General features: G+C 46.5%; 1 protein-coding gene across 2 annotated transcripts in view; it reads right to left on the bottom strand.

Annotated features, from left to right (window-relative positions):
• The window catches only part of LOC142295926 (calpain-2 catalytic subunit-like), a 139,969-nt gene that overhangs the window by 104,989 nt on the left and 12,661 nt on the right, over nucleotides 1-22,319 (bottom strand). For both annotated transcript variants that reach the window (XM_075339052.1, XM_075339051.1), the window contains exons 3-4: nucleotides 9,193-9,262; nucleotides 1,026-1,144 (exon numbers count right to left, since the gene is read on the bottom strand). In XM_075339052.1, coding sequence (XP_075195167.1) covers nucleotides 1,026-1,144; nucleotides 9,193-9,262 — 189 coding nt within the window. The remainder of the gene's footprint in view (nucleotides 1-1,025; nucleotides 1,145-9,192; nucleotides 9,263-22,319) is intronic.

The following is a 22,319-nucleotide window of genomic DNA, read 5'->3' on the forward strand; positions in this document are numbered from 1 at the left end:
TGGGTCACACCTCTTTGGCTCAGAAATGGGGGGTCTTATGTCTCCAACACATGGCTGCTCCATTCAATTGAACTGACGGACATAGAAAATTATAGTGCTTAGCAATCAGCCATTAGGCTACCCGTTAGGCTACGGGTTGAACTAGATGGACTTAGAGTCTCCCTTCAACCTTAAAAACTATGAAACTTTGAAGCCATAGACAAGTATAGGGGGCTTTACACGCTGCGATATCGTTAGTGAATTATCGTCGGGGTCACTGTGTTTGTGACGCACATCCGGCGTCATTAACAAGATCGCAGTGTGTGAAACATACGAGCGACCTTAAATGATCGCAAAAGAGGTCAAAATCGTTTGCCGCGGAGAGGTCGTCCTAAAACCAAAAATCGTTCTCTGCTAATTAGCGATGTTGTTCCTCGTTCCTGCGGCACCACACATCGCTGTGTGTGACACCGCAGGAGCGACGAACATCTCCTTACCTGCCTCCACCGGCAATGCGGAAGGAAGGAGGTGGGCGGGATGTTACATCCCGCTCATCTCCGCCCCTCCGCTTCTATTGGACGCCTGCCGTATGACGTCACTGTGACGCCGCACGAACCGCCCCCTTAAAAAGGAGGCGTTTCGCCGGCCAGAGCGACGTCGCAGGGCAGGTAAGTGCGTGTGACGGGGGTAAGCGAGGTTGTGCGGCACGGGCAGCGATTTGCCCGTGTCGCACAACCGACGGGTGCGGGTTCGATCGCTTGCGATCTCGCTAGCGAGATCGCAGCATGTAAAGTGCCCTTATGAGTCTCCAAACCTTCAGCAAATTATTCCTGGCTAAGGTGGATGTCCACTTGGAATATTCAGACATGTAAAGATGTGGCCAGAAAAAGGAGACCACTGTAAAATGCGATCATATGGGAACAATGGGCGACCAATAAGGATGAGTATTACGCTTTCTATTTCTTTTTTTAAACCCGACTGAACCTTTTTACTAGTTATTTGTATCAACTGGAAACTATAAAAGAGACAAGTCCGGAGGATCTTACTCTAAAGTGGAAGATTCCGGCATAGTTTTTTCTGAACCCTTGATTGTCGGGAATTATTTTGTCCAGTGCTTCACGCTTCTTGGTAATGGATCCAATAGCAGAAAACAACCAGCAATTACCTGTGAAATACATGGTCAATAATCCGGTTATTCATCCTGCTCAGACTCACCAGGACGCATACAGTAGGTATGAAGCCAACTAATATACATATAAAATATAACATATCTTCGTACCCCTTCATACGTCTGTGCATTAAACACACATGTTGATGGTCCATGGGGAAGATACGTATGTACAGTGCCTTGTGAAAGTATTCGGCCCCCTTGAATTTTTCAACCTTTTCCCACATTTATTGTTTCAAACATAAAGATAAAAATTTTTTAATTTTATGGTGAAGAATCAACAAGTGGGACTCAATTGAACGAAATTTGTTGCTTATTTTAAACTTTTTTAAAAAATAAAAAACTGAAAATTGGGGCGTGCAATATTATTCATCCCCTTTACTTTCAGTGCAGCAAACTCACTCCAGAAGTTCATTGAGGATCTCTGAATAATCCAATGTTGTCCTAAATGACTGATGATGATAAATATAAGCCCCTGTGTGTAATCAAGTCTCCATATAAATGCACCTGCTCTGTGATAGTCTCAGTGTTCTGTTTAAAGTTCAGATAGCATCATGAAGACCAAGGAACACAACAGGCAGGTCCGTGATACTGTTGTGAAGAAGTTTAAAGCCGCATTTGGTTACAAAAAGATTTCCAAAACTTTAAACATCCCAAGATGCACTGTGCAAGCGATCATATTGAAATGGAAGGAGTATCATACCACTACAAATCTACAAAGACCCGGCCGTCCTTCAAAAATGTCATGTCAAACAAGAAGAATAATCAGAGATGCAGCCAAGATCCCCATGATCACTCTGGATGAACCGCAGAGATCTACAGCTGAGGTGGGAGAGTCTGTCCATAGGACAACAATCAGTCGTACACTGTACAAATCTGGCCTTTATGAAAGAGTGACAAGGAGAAAGCCATTTCTCAAAGATATCCATAAAAAGTGTTGTTTAAAGTTTGCCACCTGGGAGACACCAAACATGTGGAAGAAGGTGCTCTGCTCAGATGAAACCAAAATCAAAATTTTTGGCACAATGCCAAACGATATGTTTGGCGTAAAAGCAACACAGCTGATCACCCTGAACACACCATCCCCACTGTCAAACATGGTGGTGGCAGCATCATGGTTTGTGCCTGCTTTTCTTCAGCAGGGACAGGGAAAATGGTTAAAATTGACGGGAAGATGAATGGAGCTAAATACAGAGCTATTCTTGAAGAAAACCTATTGGAGTCTGCAAAAGACCTGAGACTGGGACGGAGATTTGTCTTCCAACAACAAAAACATATCCAAAACATAAAGCAAAATCTACAATGGAATGTGTCATGAAAATATAATAAGCAGATATGTTTTCATGGTCTCTGGTATCAGGAGTGATCCCAGAACCCCCCCCCCCCCACTCCCCTCTCCCTCCAGAGCCCTGCAAAATTAACAGCCAGGAAGAGATTTCCTTGTTAGAGGATTTAACACATACCTTTCAATTAACTCCAACACCCCTCCCCAGCTCTTCAAAGACCCCCTGCGTAGCCAGAGACGCTCCAACTACAATCTGTATACACAGGGGTGGAGTACAAGTTTCCTACAGGAATATAGCTTTGCTCATCAAAGGGCTGGGGCAGCCGTATTGTCTCCGTTGGGGAAGTACAGTCCTATGAAAACGTTTGGGCACCCCTATTAATGTTAACCTTTTTTCTTTATAACAATTTGGGTTTTTGCTATTTCAGTTTCATATACAGTTAGGTCTAGAAATATTTGGACAGTGACACAAGTTTTGTTATTTTAGCTGTTTACAAAAACATGTTCAGAAATACAATTATATATATAATATGGGCTGAAAGTGCACACTCCCAGCTGCAATATGAGAGTTTTCACATCCAAATCGGAGAAAGGGTTTAGAAATCATAGCTCTGTAATGCATAGCCTCCTCTTTTTCAAGGGACCAAAAGTAATTGGACAAGGGACTCTAAGGGCTGCAATTAACTCTGAAGGCATCTCCCTCGTTAACCTGTAATCAATGAAGTAGTTAAAAGGTCTGGGGTTGATTACAGGTGTGTGGTTTTGCATTTGGAAGCTGTTGCTGTGACCAGACAACATGCGGTCTAAGGAACTCTCAATTGAGGTGAAGCAGAACATCCTGAGGCTGAAAAAAAAGAAAAAATCCATCAGAGAGATAGCAGACATGCTTGGAGTAGCAAAATCAACAGTCGGGTAGATTCTGAGAAAAAAGGAATTGACTGGTGAGCTTGAGAACTCAAAAAGGCCTGGGCGTCCACGGATGACAACAGTGGTGGATGATCGCCGCATACTTTCTTTGGTGAAGAAGAACCCGTTCACAACATCAACTGAAGTCCAGAACACTCTCAGTGAAGTAGGTGTATCTGTCTCTAAGTCAACAGTAAAGAGAAGACTCCATGAAAGTAAATACAAAGGGTTCACATCTAGATGCAAACCATTCATCAATTCCAAAAATAGACAGGCCAGAGTTAAATTTGCTGAAAAACACCTCATGAAGCCAGCTCAGTTCTGGAAAAGTATTCTATGGACAGATGAGACAAAGATCAACCTGTACCAGAATGATGGGAAGACAAAAGTTTGGAGAAGAAAGGGAACGGCACATGATCCAAGGCACACCACATCCTCTGTAAAACATGGTGGAGGCAACATGATGGCATGGGCATGCATGGCTTTCAATGGCACTGGGTCACTTGTGTTTATTGATGACATAACAGCAGACAAGAGCAGCCGGATGAATTCTGAAGTGTATCGGGATATACTTTCAGCCCAGATTCAGCCAAATGCCGCAAAGTTGATCGGACGGCGCTTCATAGTACAGATGGACAATGACCCCAAGCATACAGCCAAAGCTACCCAGAAGTTCATGAGTGCAAAAAAGTGTAACATTCTGCAATGGCCAAGTCAATCACCAGATCTTAACCCAATTGAGCATGCATTGCACTTGCTCAAATCCAGACTTAAGACGGAAAGACCCACAAACAAGCAAGACCTGAAGGCTGCGGCTGTAAAGGCCTGGCAAAGCATAAAGAAGGAGGAAACCCAGCGTTTGGTGATGTCCATGGGTTCCAGACTTAAGGCAGTGATTGCCTCCAAAGGATTTGCAACAAAATATTGAAAATAAAAATATTTTGTTTGGGTTTGGTTTATTTGTCCAATTACTTTTGACCTCCTAAAATGTGGAGTGTTTGTAAAGAAATGTGTACAATTCCTACAATTTCTATCAGATATTTTTGTTCAAACCTTCAAATTAAACGTTACAATCTGCACTTGAATTCTGTTGTAGAGGTTTCATTTCAAATCCAATGTGGTGGCATGCAGAGCCCAACTCGCGAAAATTGTGTCACTTGTCCAAATATTTCTGGACCTAACTGTATCTAATAACTGATGGACTGAGTAATATTTCTGGATTGAAATGAGGTTTATTGTACTAACAGAAAATGTGCAATCCGCATTTAAACAAAATTTGACCGGTGCAAAAGTATGGGCACCTCAACATAAAAGTGACATTAATATTTTGTAGATCCTCCTTTTGCAAAAATAACAGCCTCTAGTCACTTCCTGTAGCTTTTAATGAGTTCCTGGATCCTGGATGTATATTTGACCATTCCTGCTTACTAAACAATTCCAGGTCAGTTAAGTTTGATGGTCGCCGAGCATAGACAGCACGCTTCAAATCATCCCACAGATTTTCAATGATATTCAGGTCTGGGGACTGGGATGGCCATTCCAGAACATTGTAATTGTTCCGCTGCATGAATGCCTGAGTAGATTTGGAGCGGTGTTTTGGATCATTGTCTTGCTGAAATATCCATCCCCTGCGTAACTTCAACTTCGTCACTGATTCTAGCATATTATTGTCAAGAATCTGCTGATACTGAGTTGAATCCATGCGACCCTCAACTTTAACAAGATTCCCGATGCCGGCATTGGCCACACAGCCCCAAAGCATGATGGAACCTCCACCAAATTTTACTGTGGGTAGCAAGTGTTTTCTTGGAATGCCGTGTTTTTTTGCCTCCATGCATAACGCCTTTTTGTATGACCAAACAACTCAATCTTTGTTTCATCAGTCCACAGGACCTTCTTCCAAAATGTAACTGGCTTGTCCAAATGTGCTTTTGCATACCTCAGGCGACTCTGTTTGTGGCGTCCTGGCAGAAACGGCTTCTTTCGCATCACTCTCCCATACAGCTTCTCCTTGTGCAATGTGCGCTGTATTGTTGACCGATGCACAGTGACACCATCTGCAGCAAGATGATGCTGCAGGTCTTTGGAGGTGGTCTGTGGATTGTCCTTGACTGTTCTCACCATTCTTCTTCTCTGCCTTTCTGATATTTTTCTTGGCCTGCCACTTCTGGGCTTAACAAGAACTGTACCTGTGTTCATCCATTTCCTTACTATGTTCCTCACAGTGGAAACTGACAGTTTAAATCTCAAAAAGACAACTTTTTGTATCCTTCCCCTGACCAACTATGTTGAATAATCTTTGTTTTCAGATCATTTGAGAGTTGTTTTGAGGAGCCCATGATGCCACTCTTTATAGGAGATTCAAATAGGAGAACAACTTGCAAGTGGCCACCTTAAATACCTTTTCTCATGATTGGATACACCTGCCTATGAAGTTCAAAGCTCAATGAGGTTACAAAACCAATTTAGTGCTTTAGTAAGTCAGTAAAAAGTAGTTAGGAGTGTTCAAATCAAGAAATTGATAAGTGTGCCCATACTTTTGCACCGTTCAAATTTTGTTTAAATGCGGATTGCACATTTTCGGTTAGTAAAATAAACCTCATTTCAATCCAGAAATATTACTCAGTCCATCAGTTATTAGATATATGAAACTTAAATAGCTGTTGCAAAAACCCAAATTGTTATAAAGAAAAAAGGTTAACATTAATAGGGGTGCCCAAACTTTCTCATATGACTGTATTAATATTGCGAGATACATATGTCCCCCAGATATGGCGGGCATACCGCTGATTTTGAAATTCCATAACTCACATCTCACATATTTAAGCTTAATCATAGGACATACGGAAGAGTCACAAATTAATATCTGCCACCCAGAACAAACCACATTCACCTTCTGCTAAAATCATAATATCAAAAATGAAGGTAATATCGTCCGCGTGGGATGCTCCTACACGGAGATATGAGGACCATGAGGATTCCATAATTTTGGAAGAGAAAAAACCCTCCCTTACATGATGTAGCAGAGGGGGGGGCTGCGGGTGGTACAGAGGTGAATAAAAGCCCGTGTCTTTGTACACACTGGGTCAATGCCAGAGGATATGCATTCTGTGCATAGGATTGTCCAGTTCCCAGGGGCTGCCTCTCCCCCTATAGCTGAGCCATAATCTGTGACCAGATGTAGTAATCTTTCATTTTTTTCCTTTTTATTTTATGTAATTGTATACTGTATGTGTATTGTTCCCTTTTGTAAATTATTGTATATTTTTTAAGCTCTGCCTATTTTCGGATTAAATATATAAAATTTAATAGCTTCCTTCCTCATATGCTTTATATACGAATATAGAAACCCGAAGGGCCTTATGCTATCTGAAACGGGTCCCGAGCTCCCTGTAGAAAGTCTGGGTGGTGGCAGCATAATTATTATTGCATAGAATTATTGGAGTGCTATCATTAAGGGTACCGAGGTATATATATATATTCCATTAGCGGGAATCGGTGATATATACATTTACCCTTGCTGTGAGACCTCCAATAACTGGTATTATTAGCTCAGCAGCCTCATTTTATGCATTGTCCTGCAGTATCAAAAGTGGCCTGCCGACAAGGGGGGCGCTAGAGAGTAGTCGTGTTCTTGACAAATCAACGAACAGCTGTGGGATATCTCAGTGACTCCCCCGGCTGCTCATGACAGAATGGTTCACAAATAAACATATCCAGGTGTTAGAATGGCCAAGTCACAGTCCAGACCTGAACCCAATCGAGAATCTGTGGAAAGAGCTCAAAACTGCTGTTCACAAGCCTCTCCATCCAACCTCACTCAGCTCCAGCTGTTTACAAAGGAAGAATGGGCGAGAATTTCAGTCTCTCGATGTGCAAAACACATACCCCAAGAGACTTGTGCTGCAATCGCAGCAAAAGGGGCGCTACAAAGTATTAACTTAAAGGGGATGAATAATATTGCACGCCCCAATTTTCAGTTTTTTATTTTTTACAAAAATTTAAAAAAAGCAATAAATATCGTTCAACTTCACAATTGTGTCCCACTTGTTGATTCTTCACCATAAAATGCAATTTTTTTATCTTTATGTTTGAAGCCTGAAATGTGGGAAAAGGTTGAAAAATTCAAGGGGGCCGAATACTTTCGCAAGGCACTGTATGTGAAGCAGAACGATGAGTATGGGAAGGGAACATCAGTTGTGGCAGTAAATATTGGAGCAGTTCATAGATAAGGAGTGTGAAAGTTTTATTGTCCTCTGATTGAGGTCTGGTCCAGAGCTGTGATGCCCCCAGATGGTCTGAGGAGTACATTTCTTAATTTATGTAAAAAGACATAAATTCACGTGACCCCTTCATTCCTGCTTTGAATGTGTCAAAGGTCATCATTAGTTTGTACTCCCGGACTCTTCTGTCTCTCTGGAATTTGAAGTTTCCTTTGAATACCGTGATCACAGCATTATGGACATGGGAATGTAGTCTTACATCTCTATGTTCTTTTAGCCCCTTGACGACCAATGACTTACATGTACATCATTGGTCATGTCCCTGTGATTACCGCGGGCTCCGGCGACAAGCCTGCAATAATCCCTGCCCATATCTGTTGATCTGATCAGCAGACATGTGCGGTTAAGAGGCTCAAGTAGATCGGAGATCCGCCCATGCCTGTTAACCCCTTTAATTGCGCTGTCAAAATCTGACAGTACGACCTAAAGCGCCATGGTGGGGATTGCGCTGCTGCCCGCCACCATCGGAGGCCCTGTGATACGATCACAGGGAGCCTTGGTGTTACCATGACAACGTGGGGTCAGATGATTACCCCTGTTGCTGGGAGGACTCACTTCCTGTAAGAGGCGGCAAAGCGCAGCACTCACGGGAGATCAGCATTTCTCCTGATCAGAGCGATGCTGAAGCTGCTGCTGATTATGCTGAAGCATCGCTCTGATCAGAAGTGATAGCAGTGTGGAGTCATAAAGTCCCCTAGGGGAACTAGTAAAATCTGTAAAAAAAAAATTGTAAAATATAAAAAAACCCCTAAAAGTTCAAATCACCCCCTTTTTTTACCCATTGAAATGGAAACAATAAAAATACACATATTTGGTATTGCCGCTTTCAGAAATGCCTGATCTGCCAAACTATAAAATCAATTAACCTGATCAGTACAAGGCATAGCGAGAAAAAAAAAATCCAAACAGTAAAATTAAGGGGTTTTTGGTCTCCACAGCATTGCAATACAATGCAAAAACAGGCGATCAAAACGTCGCATCCATCTAAAAATTGTATCATTAAAATTGGCAGCTCAAGACGCAAAAAATAAGCCCTCACTGAGCCCCAGATACCAAAAAAATGAGAATGCTACAGGTCTCGGAAAATGGCGACAAAAGTGCAATTCTTTTTTGGGACAAACTTTGGAAAAAAATTTCACCACTTAGCAAACATGTGCAGTATACTTTTACTTTTATCTGTCTACAAACGCATACCAACTTGAGGCATCATACTGACACCTCAGTTTTACCATATAGTAAACATTGTAAATAAAAGACCCCCAAAACAATTGTGCAATTGCGCTTTTTTGCAATTTCAACGCACTTGGAAATTTTTTTCTCATACACTATATGGTAAAACTAATGGTTTCATTCAGAACTACAACTCGTCCCGCAAAAAAAACCAAACCTCCCTCCTGGGGATGAAGGGGTTATGGTCCTGCTGAACCAGGGCTTATATCTAAACAGGGGTTGGAGGAACATGTCCACACAATTCTGGGTTGTATGAGGGCACAAACAAAGCACCATGCCTTGGCCACAGATCATACAAACTAAATGTTTATGCTGAGGTAGCTGCCCTGAGAAATTCTTACCGCGTCTACGATGCAAAATGTCCGATATGCTCATTCCATCCACAGTAAAGCATGGCTCCTTACATATTACCTGCATAAAAGAACCAAAATTGTAACTAAATCCAGCTCCTAAAAATAAGCTCCTAAGAACACCATGTATTTATACAAAGCTGAAAATAAATTCTGTGTGCAAACCGGCCATATATTCTGTCTACCTGCAGACTCTTCTAGGAGGATCCCAGTAATACTGGGATTCTCCTAGTGGAGCCTTTATAATTTGGAGGGATTTTTGACAACCTCTTACATATGTTTATGTGATTTGTTTTAGTTTTGCCTGTGTCATTCCTGGGTTTCATAGATCCATTTCCGACTCTGTGCTGGACACAGAAGCCAATTCTATAAGTAAGCACATCATGGGTACTGTATATAAAGGGATCTGTCTAACTGGCCAGTTGACTTATCTATGTATATATGTCATGGGTATGACATGGTAACCAGGAGTAAGGGCACCTAAACTCTCGCTTATTCCAGAGGTAGGCTCGATGGTAGCCAGATCTGGACCGCCAGCGTGGCCCTAACTCCTGAGCAGCCCTGGTGTAACACCCCCTCCCCCCACCCCCTGGGGAGGGCTAGAACAGGAGTAAAGAATCCCACAAATATCAACAGACAGGGGGAAATTAAAACTAGAACTCACTGCAAGCACACACAGGGGAAAAGACAATACGTGCTCAGGGAGAAATAAAGTACAGTTAGGAAGTAAACAAACAACAAGGTTATATCCACAGCAAATCAAATAGCATACAACAGTTCACCGACAACTGGATCACCACGCACAAAGACCAATAACGCTGAAGCAGAGTTAGAGCTATATTTGGCATGTGAGGCTAGGTTCCACCATCTTTTAAATGGCGGGGGCGGCTATGATAGGACGTCAGCAACCTGTGACCTCCACAGCTATTAACCAGCCAGGAGGAATAAACTCCTGCTAAACCGAAGACCAAAGAGCACAAAACAGTCGACGCCCGACTCTGGGTGAGCTACTAAGAAACATCAGATTGACTGCCAGACTCTGCAATGTGAATAGAGTCTGCAGTCGCCATGACAGTAGACCTCCCTCTACGAGGGGCCTCTGGACTCTCAGGATCCACTGGCCCTGGTATCTCAGGATGGCGACGATGAATAGACCTAACCAGACATTCTGCATGGATATCTGATGCTGGTACCCAAGCCCCCTCCTAAGAACAATAACCCAGCCAGTGCACTAGATACTGCAGACCACGAGGAACCACCCGGGAGTCAACAATTCTGGACCCCACAAACTCCAGAGAACCGTACACCAAAACTAAGGACGGAAGGGCAGGAAAAAGATCTCCTGAACCCATAAATTTCTTCAGAAGAGATTTATGAAATACATTATAAATTTGTGAACAGCAGGTAACGCCAACCGAAAGGCCAGCGGGTTGATGACAGCAGAAATTCTAAAAGCCAATACGTGCTCAGGGAGAAATAAAGTACAGGGAGGAAACAAACAAACAACAAGGATATATCCACACCAAATAGCAACAACTGGGTCTTCACGCACAAAGACCGATAACGCAGGAGCAGAACTAGAGCTATATGAATAGAGTCTGGAGACGCAGTGACAATATATCACCTAATGGCTTTGATAGAGAAGAGGGCTCATTAAAATGAGCAGTCAGCCAGAACTGCTGACATGCCAAGAATTAAACACTTTCATATTGAGAGAACTAATTTGAAAGTAGAGATTTCAAACCTAAAACTGATGTTGTGGCATTATGTAATGCATTTCACTATTTGAAATGTGTTTTTATATGTTTGATGATTTGCATGCAAATGGTTGGTAGAGACATGGTTAATAGTTGCGACTAGCCCTTGATGGGAGGAGCTACATGGGCATACAGGTTGCAGCTCCTGGTAGTGAGTGAGAAAGTGTTAACTATTTGCAGACCTGCATGCAATGAGTGTTTGTGTGCACAGAGGAGAGATCAGGAAGCATCAGATAGTATATCCTAAGATAGTAAAGAGACATTAGCAAAAGGTGGATTTCAGGTAGGAAGACTAGAGTAGACTGGAGGGGAGGATGAGGTCTTGGGTGTGGGCCGTGGGGGCTATTGATATGGTATGGAACTTTGCACGGGGAAAGCAGAAGGCCCAATTAAAAGGAAATTAATGGAAGGAATTTAATAAAAAAGGATTTTAGCAAACTGTAACAGCGTGTCCCTCCCCCGACTGTCCTGTATGTACTACTTCTGGTGGGAGATTGTTTGTTCTTCTCAGGATGGGACTCATCCAATCCACAACTTGGTAGAGAGAATAGAGCCAGGATGTCTAGAATCCTTTCAGGTATCAGTTGTCCAGGGGGAGGTGGGCCCTCCTGCCCACCTAAGGGGCTGATCCCAGGAGAAAAGAACAATGAGACCCATGGTAGTCAGTAGTTGGATCTCGGCAGGAGAAGGACTAGGATCTATAGCTGAGGCTAGATCCTAGGGCCTGTGTATGGACTGTTACAGATTGGAGATCAGTGGCAACATGGGATTGTGTTTTGTTGTTCACCCTTTTGGACTCAAGCAACTTATATAAGGACCATTGCCCTATTTTCCCTGGCGTCGGAATACCGGGAGGCGCCCCTGGATCTGTTGTTTTGTTGTGGACTCCTTGCAGACTTTAAGGATTTATATTCATGTTTGGTGCTTTATCTTTGTGGTTCCAATAAAGCCCTTTAAATTGTTCCTCGGCCTGGCGTCCATTACTGCTCTGTCGCATACCCCGTAACACAAACTATTATCCACACTGCAGAGAAGGTTATAGTTTTTGACTGTGATTTCCCTCAATTCGTTGTAAACCATCTGGTCCTGGGGCATATCCACAGGTAACAATTACAACACACACCCAGCCAGGACCGTTTTCATGTAGTGTGGTGGGGTGTGGAAGACAAGCACCTAGCCAAAGGATACCGCCGTTCATCATATTACACTTGGCATAGTCAGCAGAATCAGGTCTTACAAAAACAATGGAATGTTGTGAAGACTCTAATGCGGGCGTCACACGAAACGATCTATCGTGCGATGCATCGTCGGGGTCACGGTTTTGGTGACGCACATCTGGCATCGTTTGCGACATGGTTTCGTGTGACACCTCCGAGTGACGCTGAATCGGTCACAAATTGTGAGTCGTGTACACGTCGCTTATTTTTAAAAAATCGTTTATTTCTTATGGCGCCGGTTGTTCATCGTACCCAGGGCAGCACACATTGCTCTGTGTGACACCCCAGGAACGATGAACACAGCTTACCTGCGTCCCGCGGCACCCGCTGGCTATGTAGAAGGAAGGAGGTGGGCAGGATGTTTACGTTCCGCTCATCTCCGCCCCTCCGCTTCTATTGGCCGGCGGCTGTGTGACGTCGCTGTGATGCTGAACGTCCCTCCCCCCTTCAGGAAGAGGATGTTCGCCGCCCACAGCGAGGTCGCTCAGCAGGTAAGTACATGTGATGGCAGTTTAACGACTTTGTGCGACACGGGCAGCGATTTTCCCGTGACGCACAAACGACGGGGGCAGGTACGATCGCTCGTGCGATCGCACGATAGATCGTACCGTGTGACGCCCGCATAAGGGTGCGCTGATATGTGCATATATAAAAAAACGCTCAGATTCTCAGTCAGAATAGTTGGTGAGTGTTAGGTCAGTGTCATGTGTTTTTTCCTCACCTAGTCATGCGAGTACTATGCAAGTGTGTATTTTTTTATAGGCGTGAAAAAAAAACACACACTCTCATGACATGTGAATGCTAGGTTCGGGGAATAAAAGGCATGGCCTAACACTTACCTGACACCAGCCAACTTTTCTGGCTAAGAATCTGAGCAATTTTATATTCGCAGATGTGAGCACACACTAAGAAGGAAATTGTATTTACATAATGTCTAAAGATAGCGTAGGTAATGGATCCCAGGATAGCGGTAGAGGTCGCAGCAGAAAAAGGAAAATCCACCCATCGTGGGCAAAGAGGATGCAAAATGGCGCAAAAAAAATTCCAGCCCTTCATAGGTTCTGTGTCAAGAAGGGAGTGTCCTGCAAAGAGTAGGCGGGAGAGGTGCCCACTTATGGAAGGTGAGATGCAAGCAAAAGGCCCTCTAATTGGGAGGTGAAATAAGAAAACAGGCAGAGACACCGATGAAAGTGTGTTATGTGATGCCCTGGCCTAGCCAGGTAGTCACAGAAGAGTGCATCCTCCTTGGTAATTCCATACACACCCCCACATGGTGCATATGAACAGCCGCCGCCCCTCCCCCTCAGGGTAGGAAGTGAAGAGAGCAGGAGGGGAGGAGTCGAGTTCAGTTGTAGGAGAGAGGCAGAGCAGTGAGGAGTGTGTCTCCTGGGCTGCTGGAGAGAAAGAAAAGGAGCAAGCTGTGTGCCGAAGGAGTCTGCAGAGAAAGGTGCAGAGCGGTCAGGGGTTGGAGCCACTGGACGGTGGGAACAAGTCAGGCATTAGGAGGGGACCCGAAGTGGACCAGGGCAGGGTAGTGGCCCGCCGGCATCGTGAACGGGAACCCGGACTAGTGCAGGGGAGTGGACTCCCCGTTCCAACCAGAGGAGTTAACCAGACTACGAAGGGGCCCCGCACGGTGTGTGGAACCCGGACACTACTCCCCCACGGCTCCCGGACACCGGCAGTTTGGTTTACAAAAGGACTCTGTGTTTACTGACCTTCCACATCCGTACAGCCTCATCAAGCATCACGATTACCAACTGTAAGTAAGTTCCCTACTTCCTGCCTCCTAAAGACTGTTCCCTGCAACCCTTCACAATACCCTGGGCCCCGCGGCATCCATCCCTACCCACGGAGGGGTTAAAATCCAGCTGCCATCCCATCGCCCAGGGTGTCCCACAAAAGCAGCGGTGGTGCCACACCTCACCACACACTGTGGGTGGCGTCACAGACAATCTCCCTTGTAAATATCCCCCTTTCACTTGTAGACGGTGGACCGCTGCTCGAGGCCCGGGTCCGGTTCCCACTCGAGCCACAGTAAATCCCCGAATCCGAGCATCCCCGAGCAGCCCCTTAGCTACGGTCTGGCCCCCACCCACAACAGTTACATGCCAAGAGAACAGTTGTGTGGCGCCAGGAAGTGTGCAGTAACAAAGCGGTCAGCTCCATTAGTTTTCTGTGAGCGAAAAGAGAACAGCACCATACAAACAGCGAGAGAAGCCATCAGAGCAAAATGACAGAGCCACAATCTCCACCTCAAGAAGGAAGCAAGGAACAGGATGCATGACTATTAGCTCGAGAAACAGGATCCCGCTCAAGGGATCCATCGAAAGTTGTTCAAACCCGCACTTCTAAACTGGAGACAGGAGGATGGTCCACACCACGGTACTCTCTGTGGGGAAGGTAGGGAAAAGTTTCATAAAATCATGGGGGAACTCCATGTGATGGGTCTGACGGCATCCAAGAGAAGACAAGTTGAGCTAAAGAACTTTTGATGGGCCCCTTGGCAGCACACTTTAATGAGTGGGCCTATTATTGAGAAGTCATCTGTTTTGACTCACAGAAGGGATTCAGGCTCATGCATTAGCATGAGAATGGCCATAGAGTATTGCTGGGAAGGCGGATGGTGGAGAATGAATATCTACCTCAAAGGCTACACAGGCTGTCCACTGGCAAGCAGGTGCTGTTTCTTAAGTAAGAATGTCCGATGGATCGTATGCGATTGGTATCATACGAGAATACACTCTAGCAAATGTGGAACAGTGGAAGGCCAATAGAGCAATGGAAAGACACAATACCTGAGAAGAGCACATCAAAAAGCAAGGATGGCCATCAACTGCGAGGAATCGGGTTCTGCATCAGAACTCGATTCCGGGGGAGGCCTACCTGCTGTCCCAGGTGTCAGCTGAGAGATACCATTGATCTTGCAAGAATCCGTGGTGGTCCAGTTAACACCAGTGGTTGGTTGCATGAAGCTTTTGTTACAGTAAGGTTTGGACTATCTATGGAGCAGCCTGGAGAGGAGCGTGGTCTAGACAATGCTTACCAAAGACCCTCAAAAGAACTGGAACATGATCGAGTTCTGAATGTTGTGCTCAGTGCAGTAGTTCAAAGCTCCTGGATGCATTTTTCACTCCCAGGTTACTGTTGAGAACTACATTAATAAATAATTTTTATCGAGCCAAGGGCAAGCAGACTGCAGGGGGCTGATATCAGGCTGGCACTTCATCTGGCTCTTCCCAATTTGCACTGGTGAGGTGGCAATTGATATAATATTTTTGGGAGATTGATGTCAGATGTGTAATGTCAGCTTGTATGAAGCCCAGGGGTTAGTAATAGAGAGGCATCTATCAGACACCCACATTACTTACTCAGTAATAAAAAAAAAACACAGGAAAAATAGTTTATTTGAATAATGACACCCCCACACTATCCATTTATCACCATTTTACTTATACACCCCCACATTATCCTTTTTTCACCAATTTATTATAAATAAATAGGTGAAAAAGGAATAGTGTGAGGTGTCATTCAAATAAAATATTTTTTTCTGTATTTTTTTTTTATTTCTGGGTTAGTAATAGGGGTGTCTGATAGACACCTCTCTATTACTAACCCCTGGACTTGAAGCCAGCTGACATTACACAGGGGTGCTATTTTTAGGCTGGCAAGGGCCAAATAACCATTGGCCTTTGCAGCCAGATAATACAAGCTCCCAGCCACCTGCTGTATTTTGTTTGTTTAAAAAAAAATGGGGGGACACCACACCATTTTATAAAAATATTATTTATTAGGTTAAAACAAGGCTAAATGCCATGAAAGGCACTAAAGGGTGCCTTTGTACAAACCTTGCTCTAATCTAAACTTTTCTTTCTACATTAACTCTACTTGAACTGCTTCCAGAGGACAGTGTTATGATCTGGTAACCGTGGACAATCACGAAAAACCCCATTAATCAGGAAAAAACAAAACCACGAGAGTAGTTGGAAACTAAGCTGACCGCAATCCCCTATCTATCGGACAACACTAGCAGTAGCAGTGGGATGTTCCTAACACACCTAGACACCTCGTCACTGCCGGAGAAACTATCTACACCTCACAGATAGAAATGAGAAATCCTAACTTGCCTCGTAGTAGTCCCCAAAGTAATAGCAAGCCCCAAACATGTAAACAACGGTGATGTAAGAAAACACAATTCCCAGATAAAAAATATAGCTCAGCAAAGGTGAGGCCCGACTTACTAGATAGAACAGAACAGATGACTGATTTTGGCCAGCAAAAATCCCTGCAAAAAATACCAATCTCCTGATAGGAAAAAAGACCTGAGACCACTTGGTCTCTCCCCCACTATATCAGGTACTCTTGTGCCAGACACTTTACATAGAACTGCAAGCTCCCTTTCTTGCTGGAGGAACTGCCCTGCTCACAAAAGCAGAAATACAGATCCTCACAAACAAGAAACCAAACCAGAACCAAATGGAATAAGCAGAAACACTCTTAAGTGCAAATCCAGCAATTAATTCACAAAAAGTAGTAAACTTATCTGGAGTAGGTTCAGGCACAGAATAAATGGGAGAAACTGAAGGGAAAACTCCCAGTCATCTTCAGAAGCAGGTACCAAACATTTATCACTGGCAGCCACCAAGCACAAAATGCTCTCCTAAATAGACTAGGCTGATCTGCAATAGGATTTCCACACCAGCACCTACTCGGATGACATTCACAACAGGACAGTGTGCTGAGCATCGCACCCCTTATCTCATATAAGACCCGATGACGCAATGCGGCCAGCTAATCACAGTAATATTAGTAATACTAGTAATACTAGTAGCCAACATGGCTGCAGCATTACTGTGTATACCAGGCAATCCTCGCTAACAACTAACAACCATGAAACATGTGGGGTGGTGACTTGAGCAAGGCGCTCAAGCACTTGTGATACTGGATCGAGTAATGCAGGTACCCGAGCACCCCAATGGCCAATCAAATATTGAGAAGTGTCGAGCATGCTCACTCATTACTAATCACAAAGCATCAGATAGTATGTCCTAAAGCCCACTTTACACGGTGCAATTAGTTGTACAATCGCATTTGCGATGTGACACGCCCAGGTTGCATACGGGATCTTATGAGATTGCACATAGGTCGGTCATTTGCTGTCACACGTGCGTTAGTAGTCTATGTTAAATTGGTCAATTTTGTGTGCGATCCTTTAGATCATGTGTTCTGTGACGTATGCATTGGGCACCTTTTTTTTTTTTTTTATTTATTGACTTGCCAAGCGTGTGTAATGTGTAGGGATGCGTTTTTACTATGTCATCTGCCATTCAGCTCTGCTACATGGCCGCTAACAGCAGACACAGACAGCCATGTAGCAGAGCTGAATGGCAGATGACAGCAGACACAGACAGAGCCGCACTGTCAGAATGAACTCGGGTGAACTTCACCCGACTTCATGGTCATGCTGCGGCTCTGTCTGTGTCGCGCCCTGATTAGCGGTCACCAGTGAAGGACTCACCGGTGACCGCTAAACTCCTAAGTTACTGAAGTTAGCAGCCCTCTCTCATACTCACCAATCCCCGATCCCCGGCGCTGCACGGCGTTCACACTGCTCCGGCGGCTTTTACTGTTTTGAAAAAGCCGGCCGCCCATTAAACAATTTCGTATTCCCTGCTTTCCCCGCCCACCGGCGCCTGTGATTGGTTACAGTGAGACACGCCCCCACTCTGAGTGACAGGTGTCACACTGCACCCAATCACAGCAGCCGGTGGGCGGGTCTATACTGTGTAGTGAAATAAATAATTAAATAATTAAAAAAAACGGCGTGCGGTTCCCCCCAATTTTAAAACCAGCCAGATAAAGCCATACGGCTGAAGGCTGGTATTCTCAGGATGGGGAGCTCCACGTTATGGGGAGCCCCCCAGCCTAACAATATCAGCCAACAGCCGCCCAGAATTGCCGCATACATTATATGCGACAATTCTGGGACTGTACCCGGCTCTTCCCGATTTGCCCTGGTGCGTTGGCAAATCGGAGTAATAGGGAGTTATTGGCAGCCCATAGCGGCCAATAAGTCCTAGATTAATCATGTCAGGCGTCTATGAGACACCCTCCATGATTAATCTGTAAATTACAGTAAATAAACACACACACCCGAAAAAATCCTTTATTAGAAATAAAAAACACACACATATACCCTGGTTCACCACTTTAATCAGCCCCAAAAAGCCCTCCATGTCCGGCGTAATCCAGGATGGTCCAGCGTCGCTTCCGCGCGATCAGCTGCTGTCACTGAGGTTACCCGCTGTCACTGGATCCAGCGGTGGCCGCGGGTAACCTCAGTGACAGCTCAGGTGATCGCGCTACTCACCTCAGTTGCTGCGTGGAGGTGATAGAAGCGGCGGTGAGTAGCGCGATCAGCTGAGCTGTCACTGAGGTTACCCGCGGCCACCGCTGGATCCAGTGACAGCGGGTAACCTCAGTGACAGCAGCTGATCGCGCGGCTGTCTTCATTACCTGCGTGGAGGTGACCGGAGCGGCGGTGTATTCTGCAGCTCCGGTCACCTCCATGCAGCAGCGCTGGAAGCGACGCTGGACCATCCTGGATTACGCCGGACATGGAGGGCTTTTTGGGGCTGATTAAAGTGGTGAACCAGGGTATATGTGTGTGTTTTTTATTTCTAATAAAGGATTTTTTCGGGTGTGTGTGTTTATTTACTGTAATTTACAGATTAATCATGGAGGGTGTCTCATAGACGCCTGACATGATTAATCTAGGACTTATTGGCAGCTATGGGCTGCCAATAACTCCTTATTACCCCGATTTGCCAACGCACCAGGGCAAATCGGGAAGAGCCGGGTACAGTCCCAGAATTGTCACATATAATGTATGCGGCAATTCTGGGCGGCTGTTGGCTGATATTGTTAGGCTGGGGGGCTCCCCATAACGTGGAGCTCCCCATCCTGAGAATACCAGCCTTCAGCCGTATGGCTTTATCTGGCTGGTTTTAAAATTGGGGGGAACCGCACGCTGTTTTTTTTAATTATTTAATTATTTATTTCACTACACAGTATAGACACGCCCACCGGCTGCTGTGATTGGGTGCAGTGTGACACCTGTCACTCAGAGTGGGGGCGTGTCTCACTGTAACCAATCATAGGCGCCGGTGGGCGGGGAAAGCAGGGAATACGAGATTGTTTAATGGGCGGCCGGCTTTTTCAAAACAGTAAAAGCCGCCGGAGCAGTGTGAACGCCGTGCAGCGCCGGGGATCGGGGATCGGTGAGTATATGAGAGAGGGGGATAGACTGACATGGACAGAGAGTGAGGGACAGAGATAGTGACCGACTGACAGAGATTAGTGCATGACAGACATTGTGAGGCGCTTCAGAACGCAGCTTTTCAGCTGCGCTCTGAAGCGGACCTTTTTTAAGCTGCGGTGCAGAGCGCACACCTGCGCACATTGCATCAGACACCAAAATCGTATGAGGGATGTCACACGTTACAATTGACTAGGTTCGTGCAACAAAACGCTCAATTCTAGAGAATGATAAGATGTGTTTGCGATCAACGGTTTTGCGTTCAATCCTGATCGCAAGTAGATGTCACACGCAGATACCTCACAAACGATGCCGGATGTGCATCACTTACAACTTGACCCCAACGACGGATTGTGAGATATATTGAAGCGTGTGTAGCGGGCTTAAGGAAGGAAAGATACATTGGTGAAAAGTGGATTTCAGGCAAGAAGCCTAGAAGACGGAAGGTAAGGATGAGGTCTTACAGAACTTTGCTCAAGGGAATCAAAAGGCCCAATTAAAGGGGATTGAAAGGAAGGAACTTGATAAACAGCAATATTGTTGCCAGATTGTGACACAAGTTCCCCTATTAGGAGTCAGAAGTCTGTGACCCTCACCGAATCGACTTTGAAGATGCATGTGGGGAGTTATATTGATGTGTGTCGCCCTGGGCAAGCCAGGGGACACAGGTCATACACCACCACACCCTACATCCCAGTTAGGAACACCAAAGCTAACCAAAAATCCTTGTTGCCTTCCTCCAGAGGCTGATGATTCACACCAGGGGGTGGGCCAGGTGGTTGGCTCCGCCCACCAAGGAGGACACAGCTCTGGAGGCGGGAGGAAACCAGGCAGTTGAGTCCAGTGAGGGACAAGAGAGAGTGTGGAGTTGAGCCCAGACAGGGCAAGAGTGAAGTCTAGCTGAGGGCTAGAAAGGAGTAAACAACTAAGTGAAAGTGAAGGAAGAAAAGTAGTAAAGGAGGAAAGCAAGAGTGGTGACAGAGAGAAAAGCCTGAAGTAGTCCAGCTGTGTGCAGGACAGGTCAGCAAGGTCAGCAACGGCGGTGACTGTCTGGAGGGGGACCGTTTGGAAGTTCCTGAAAGGACCCCGGAGGCTGTGTGCCCGGCGGTCTGGAGCAGTGTTCCGAAGGACAGTCAGCACCAGGGCAGGGGCCTCTCGGACCCCGGCAAGGCTTGGAGTCGCCAAAATTTGCCAAATCCGTCAGTGAAGGGGACGTAGATCCCCCAACAACCAAGACCCGATTGAAGGCAACAGCCCAGCCAGTGTAGGAGAGACACCGCCACCGCCAAGGCACCGTTTCTCAGGGCCAGCGCCTGCGGGCAAAGAGTAGAGCTCCTCCGGTCCAGCTTGAAGCCGGGGAGCGGGTTACCGGTGGGGGCCCATCGCAACCAACAAGTACACAAAAGTGCTAGGAAGAGGGACATCACCGTCACCTACTGGGAGAGCAATTGCACCCGTCCGTGGGACCGTCTTACCAGCCGTTTGGTTTACCGTAAAAACTGTGTCAACGTCTCAGGCTGAGTGAGTACCACAGTGCCGCAAGGCACAGCGCTGCCCCCCGCGTCCCTGCGCCCACCAGGCCCTGCACCTCCCAAGCCATCACAGGGCCCCGGGATCACCAACCCCTACCCACGGAGGGGCAACACAACACCTGGCTGCTCCGCATCACCATCCCCGGGATCCCCGTATTGAGCAGCGGTGGTGAAATCACCACAACCGTGGGTGGCGTCACGGACAATAAACAATCCCCACACCCAACAACCCCCTTTCACTCACGGGCGAGGAGTGCTGGTCGAGAAACCCCCGGGATCCGGCCCACCGCTCGAGCCACCACTGAGCAGCAGCCGCCGGACCCGAGCAGATGGGGTGAGCGTAGTGTGCTGACACCCTCCTCCCCGCCTGCGACAACTTGGCGTCACGAACAGGATCTTACCGCTCTGCCGTCTGGTAGTGGTGCGCCTTGTTACCGCCGGAGGTATCCGGCAGGAAAATTTCAGAAGCTGCCATCTTTGGCGCGAAAAGTTCCCGCTCGAGCGTCTTCTCGAGTAGTAGAGGCGCAAAGGCCAAAACCCCGCCCAGAGAAAGGAGGGGCCGGAAAAGAGCTAAGGGGGACGCGATGGTGGCTGGACGCATGTAGCTGCAGCTATAAAAGCAGGGACGCCAGGACTCTGCAGACATACCGTTCCTGGAAAAAGAAGCCATCATGTGGATGCCGTCCCGCGACACCGTAGCCCCCGCGCCTGGAACCGCGGCGTGGGTGGAAATCCGAACTGCGCAGCTCTACCAAAGGCTGCAGGTCAGGATGCAGCTCCTCATGGAGGAGTGGGAGGCCGACATGGCGGACGTTGTAGCCACCGTGCGGAGACGCGAGGAGGAGGCGGAGAAAGGGAGGGTGAGTGACCCACGTCCCGATGCCCTTGAAGGGCCGGTCATCGCGGCTTTGGGGCCCGGTACAAGCCCTCTCCCCCCGTCACCTCCCTCGCCACCCGTCCCGGAGGCCGTGACCCCGCCACTAGGCCTGCTACCACCGCAACCGGTAGCAGTACCCAGCGTCCCCGCCCAGGCGGGTTAACCTGTAGCCGGAGCCCGCAGTACACCGGAGGTGTTACCGTGGAAGATTCCGAAAGTTGAACCGGAGGCATCCCCTGAAAAATCCCCCGAGCCGGAGCCGATAGCCCGCTCCGAGCCGAAGGCCCAGCAGCGGAAAGCCCCTATGCCCATCCCCCACACCTCAGCTGAGGTAGCGCCGGGTTGTTGTTGCAAAGCAGCGCCCAAGGCCAAGACATCGCGGGACATGCCGCCCCGATTACTGACAGTGGGCAACGT

This window comes from Anomaloglossus baeobatrachus, chromosome 3 (assembly GCF_048569485.1).
Source record: "Anomaloglossus baeobatrachus isolate aAnoBae1 chromosome 3, aAnoBae1.hap1, whole genome shotgun sequence".
NCBI classification, from domain to species: Eukaryota; Metazoa; Chordata; class Amphibia; order Anura; family Aromobatidae; genus Anomaloglossus; species Anomaloglossus baeobatrachus.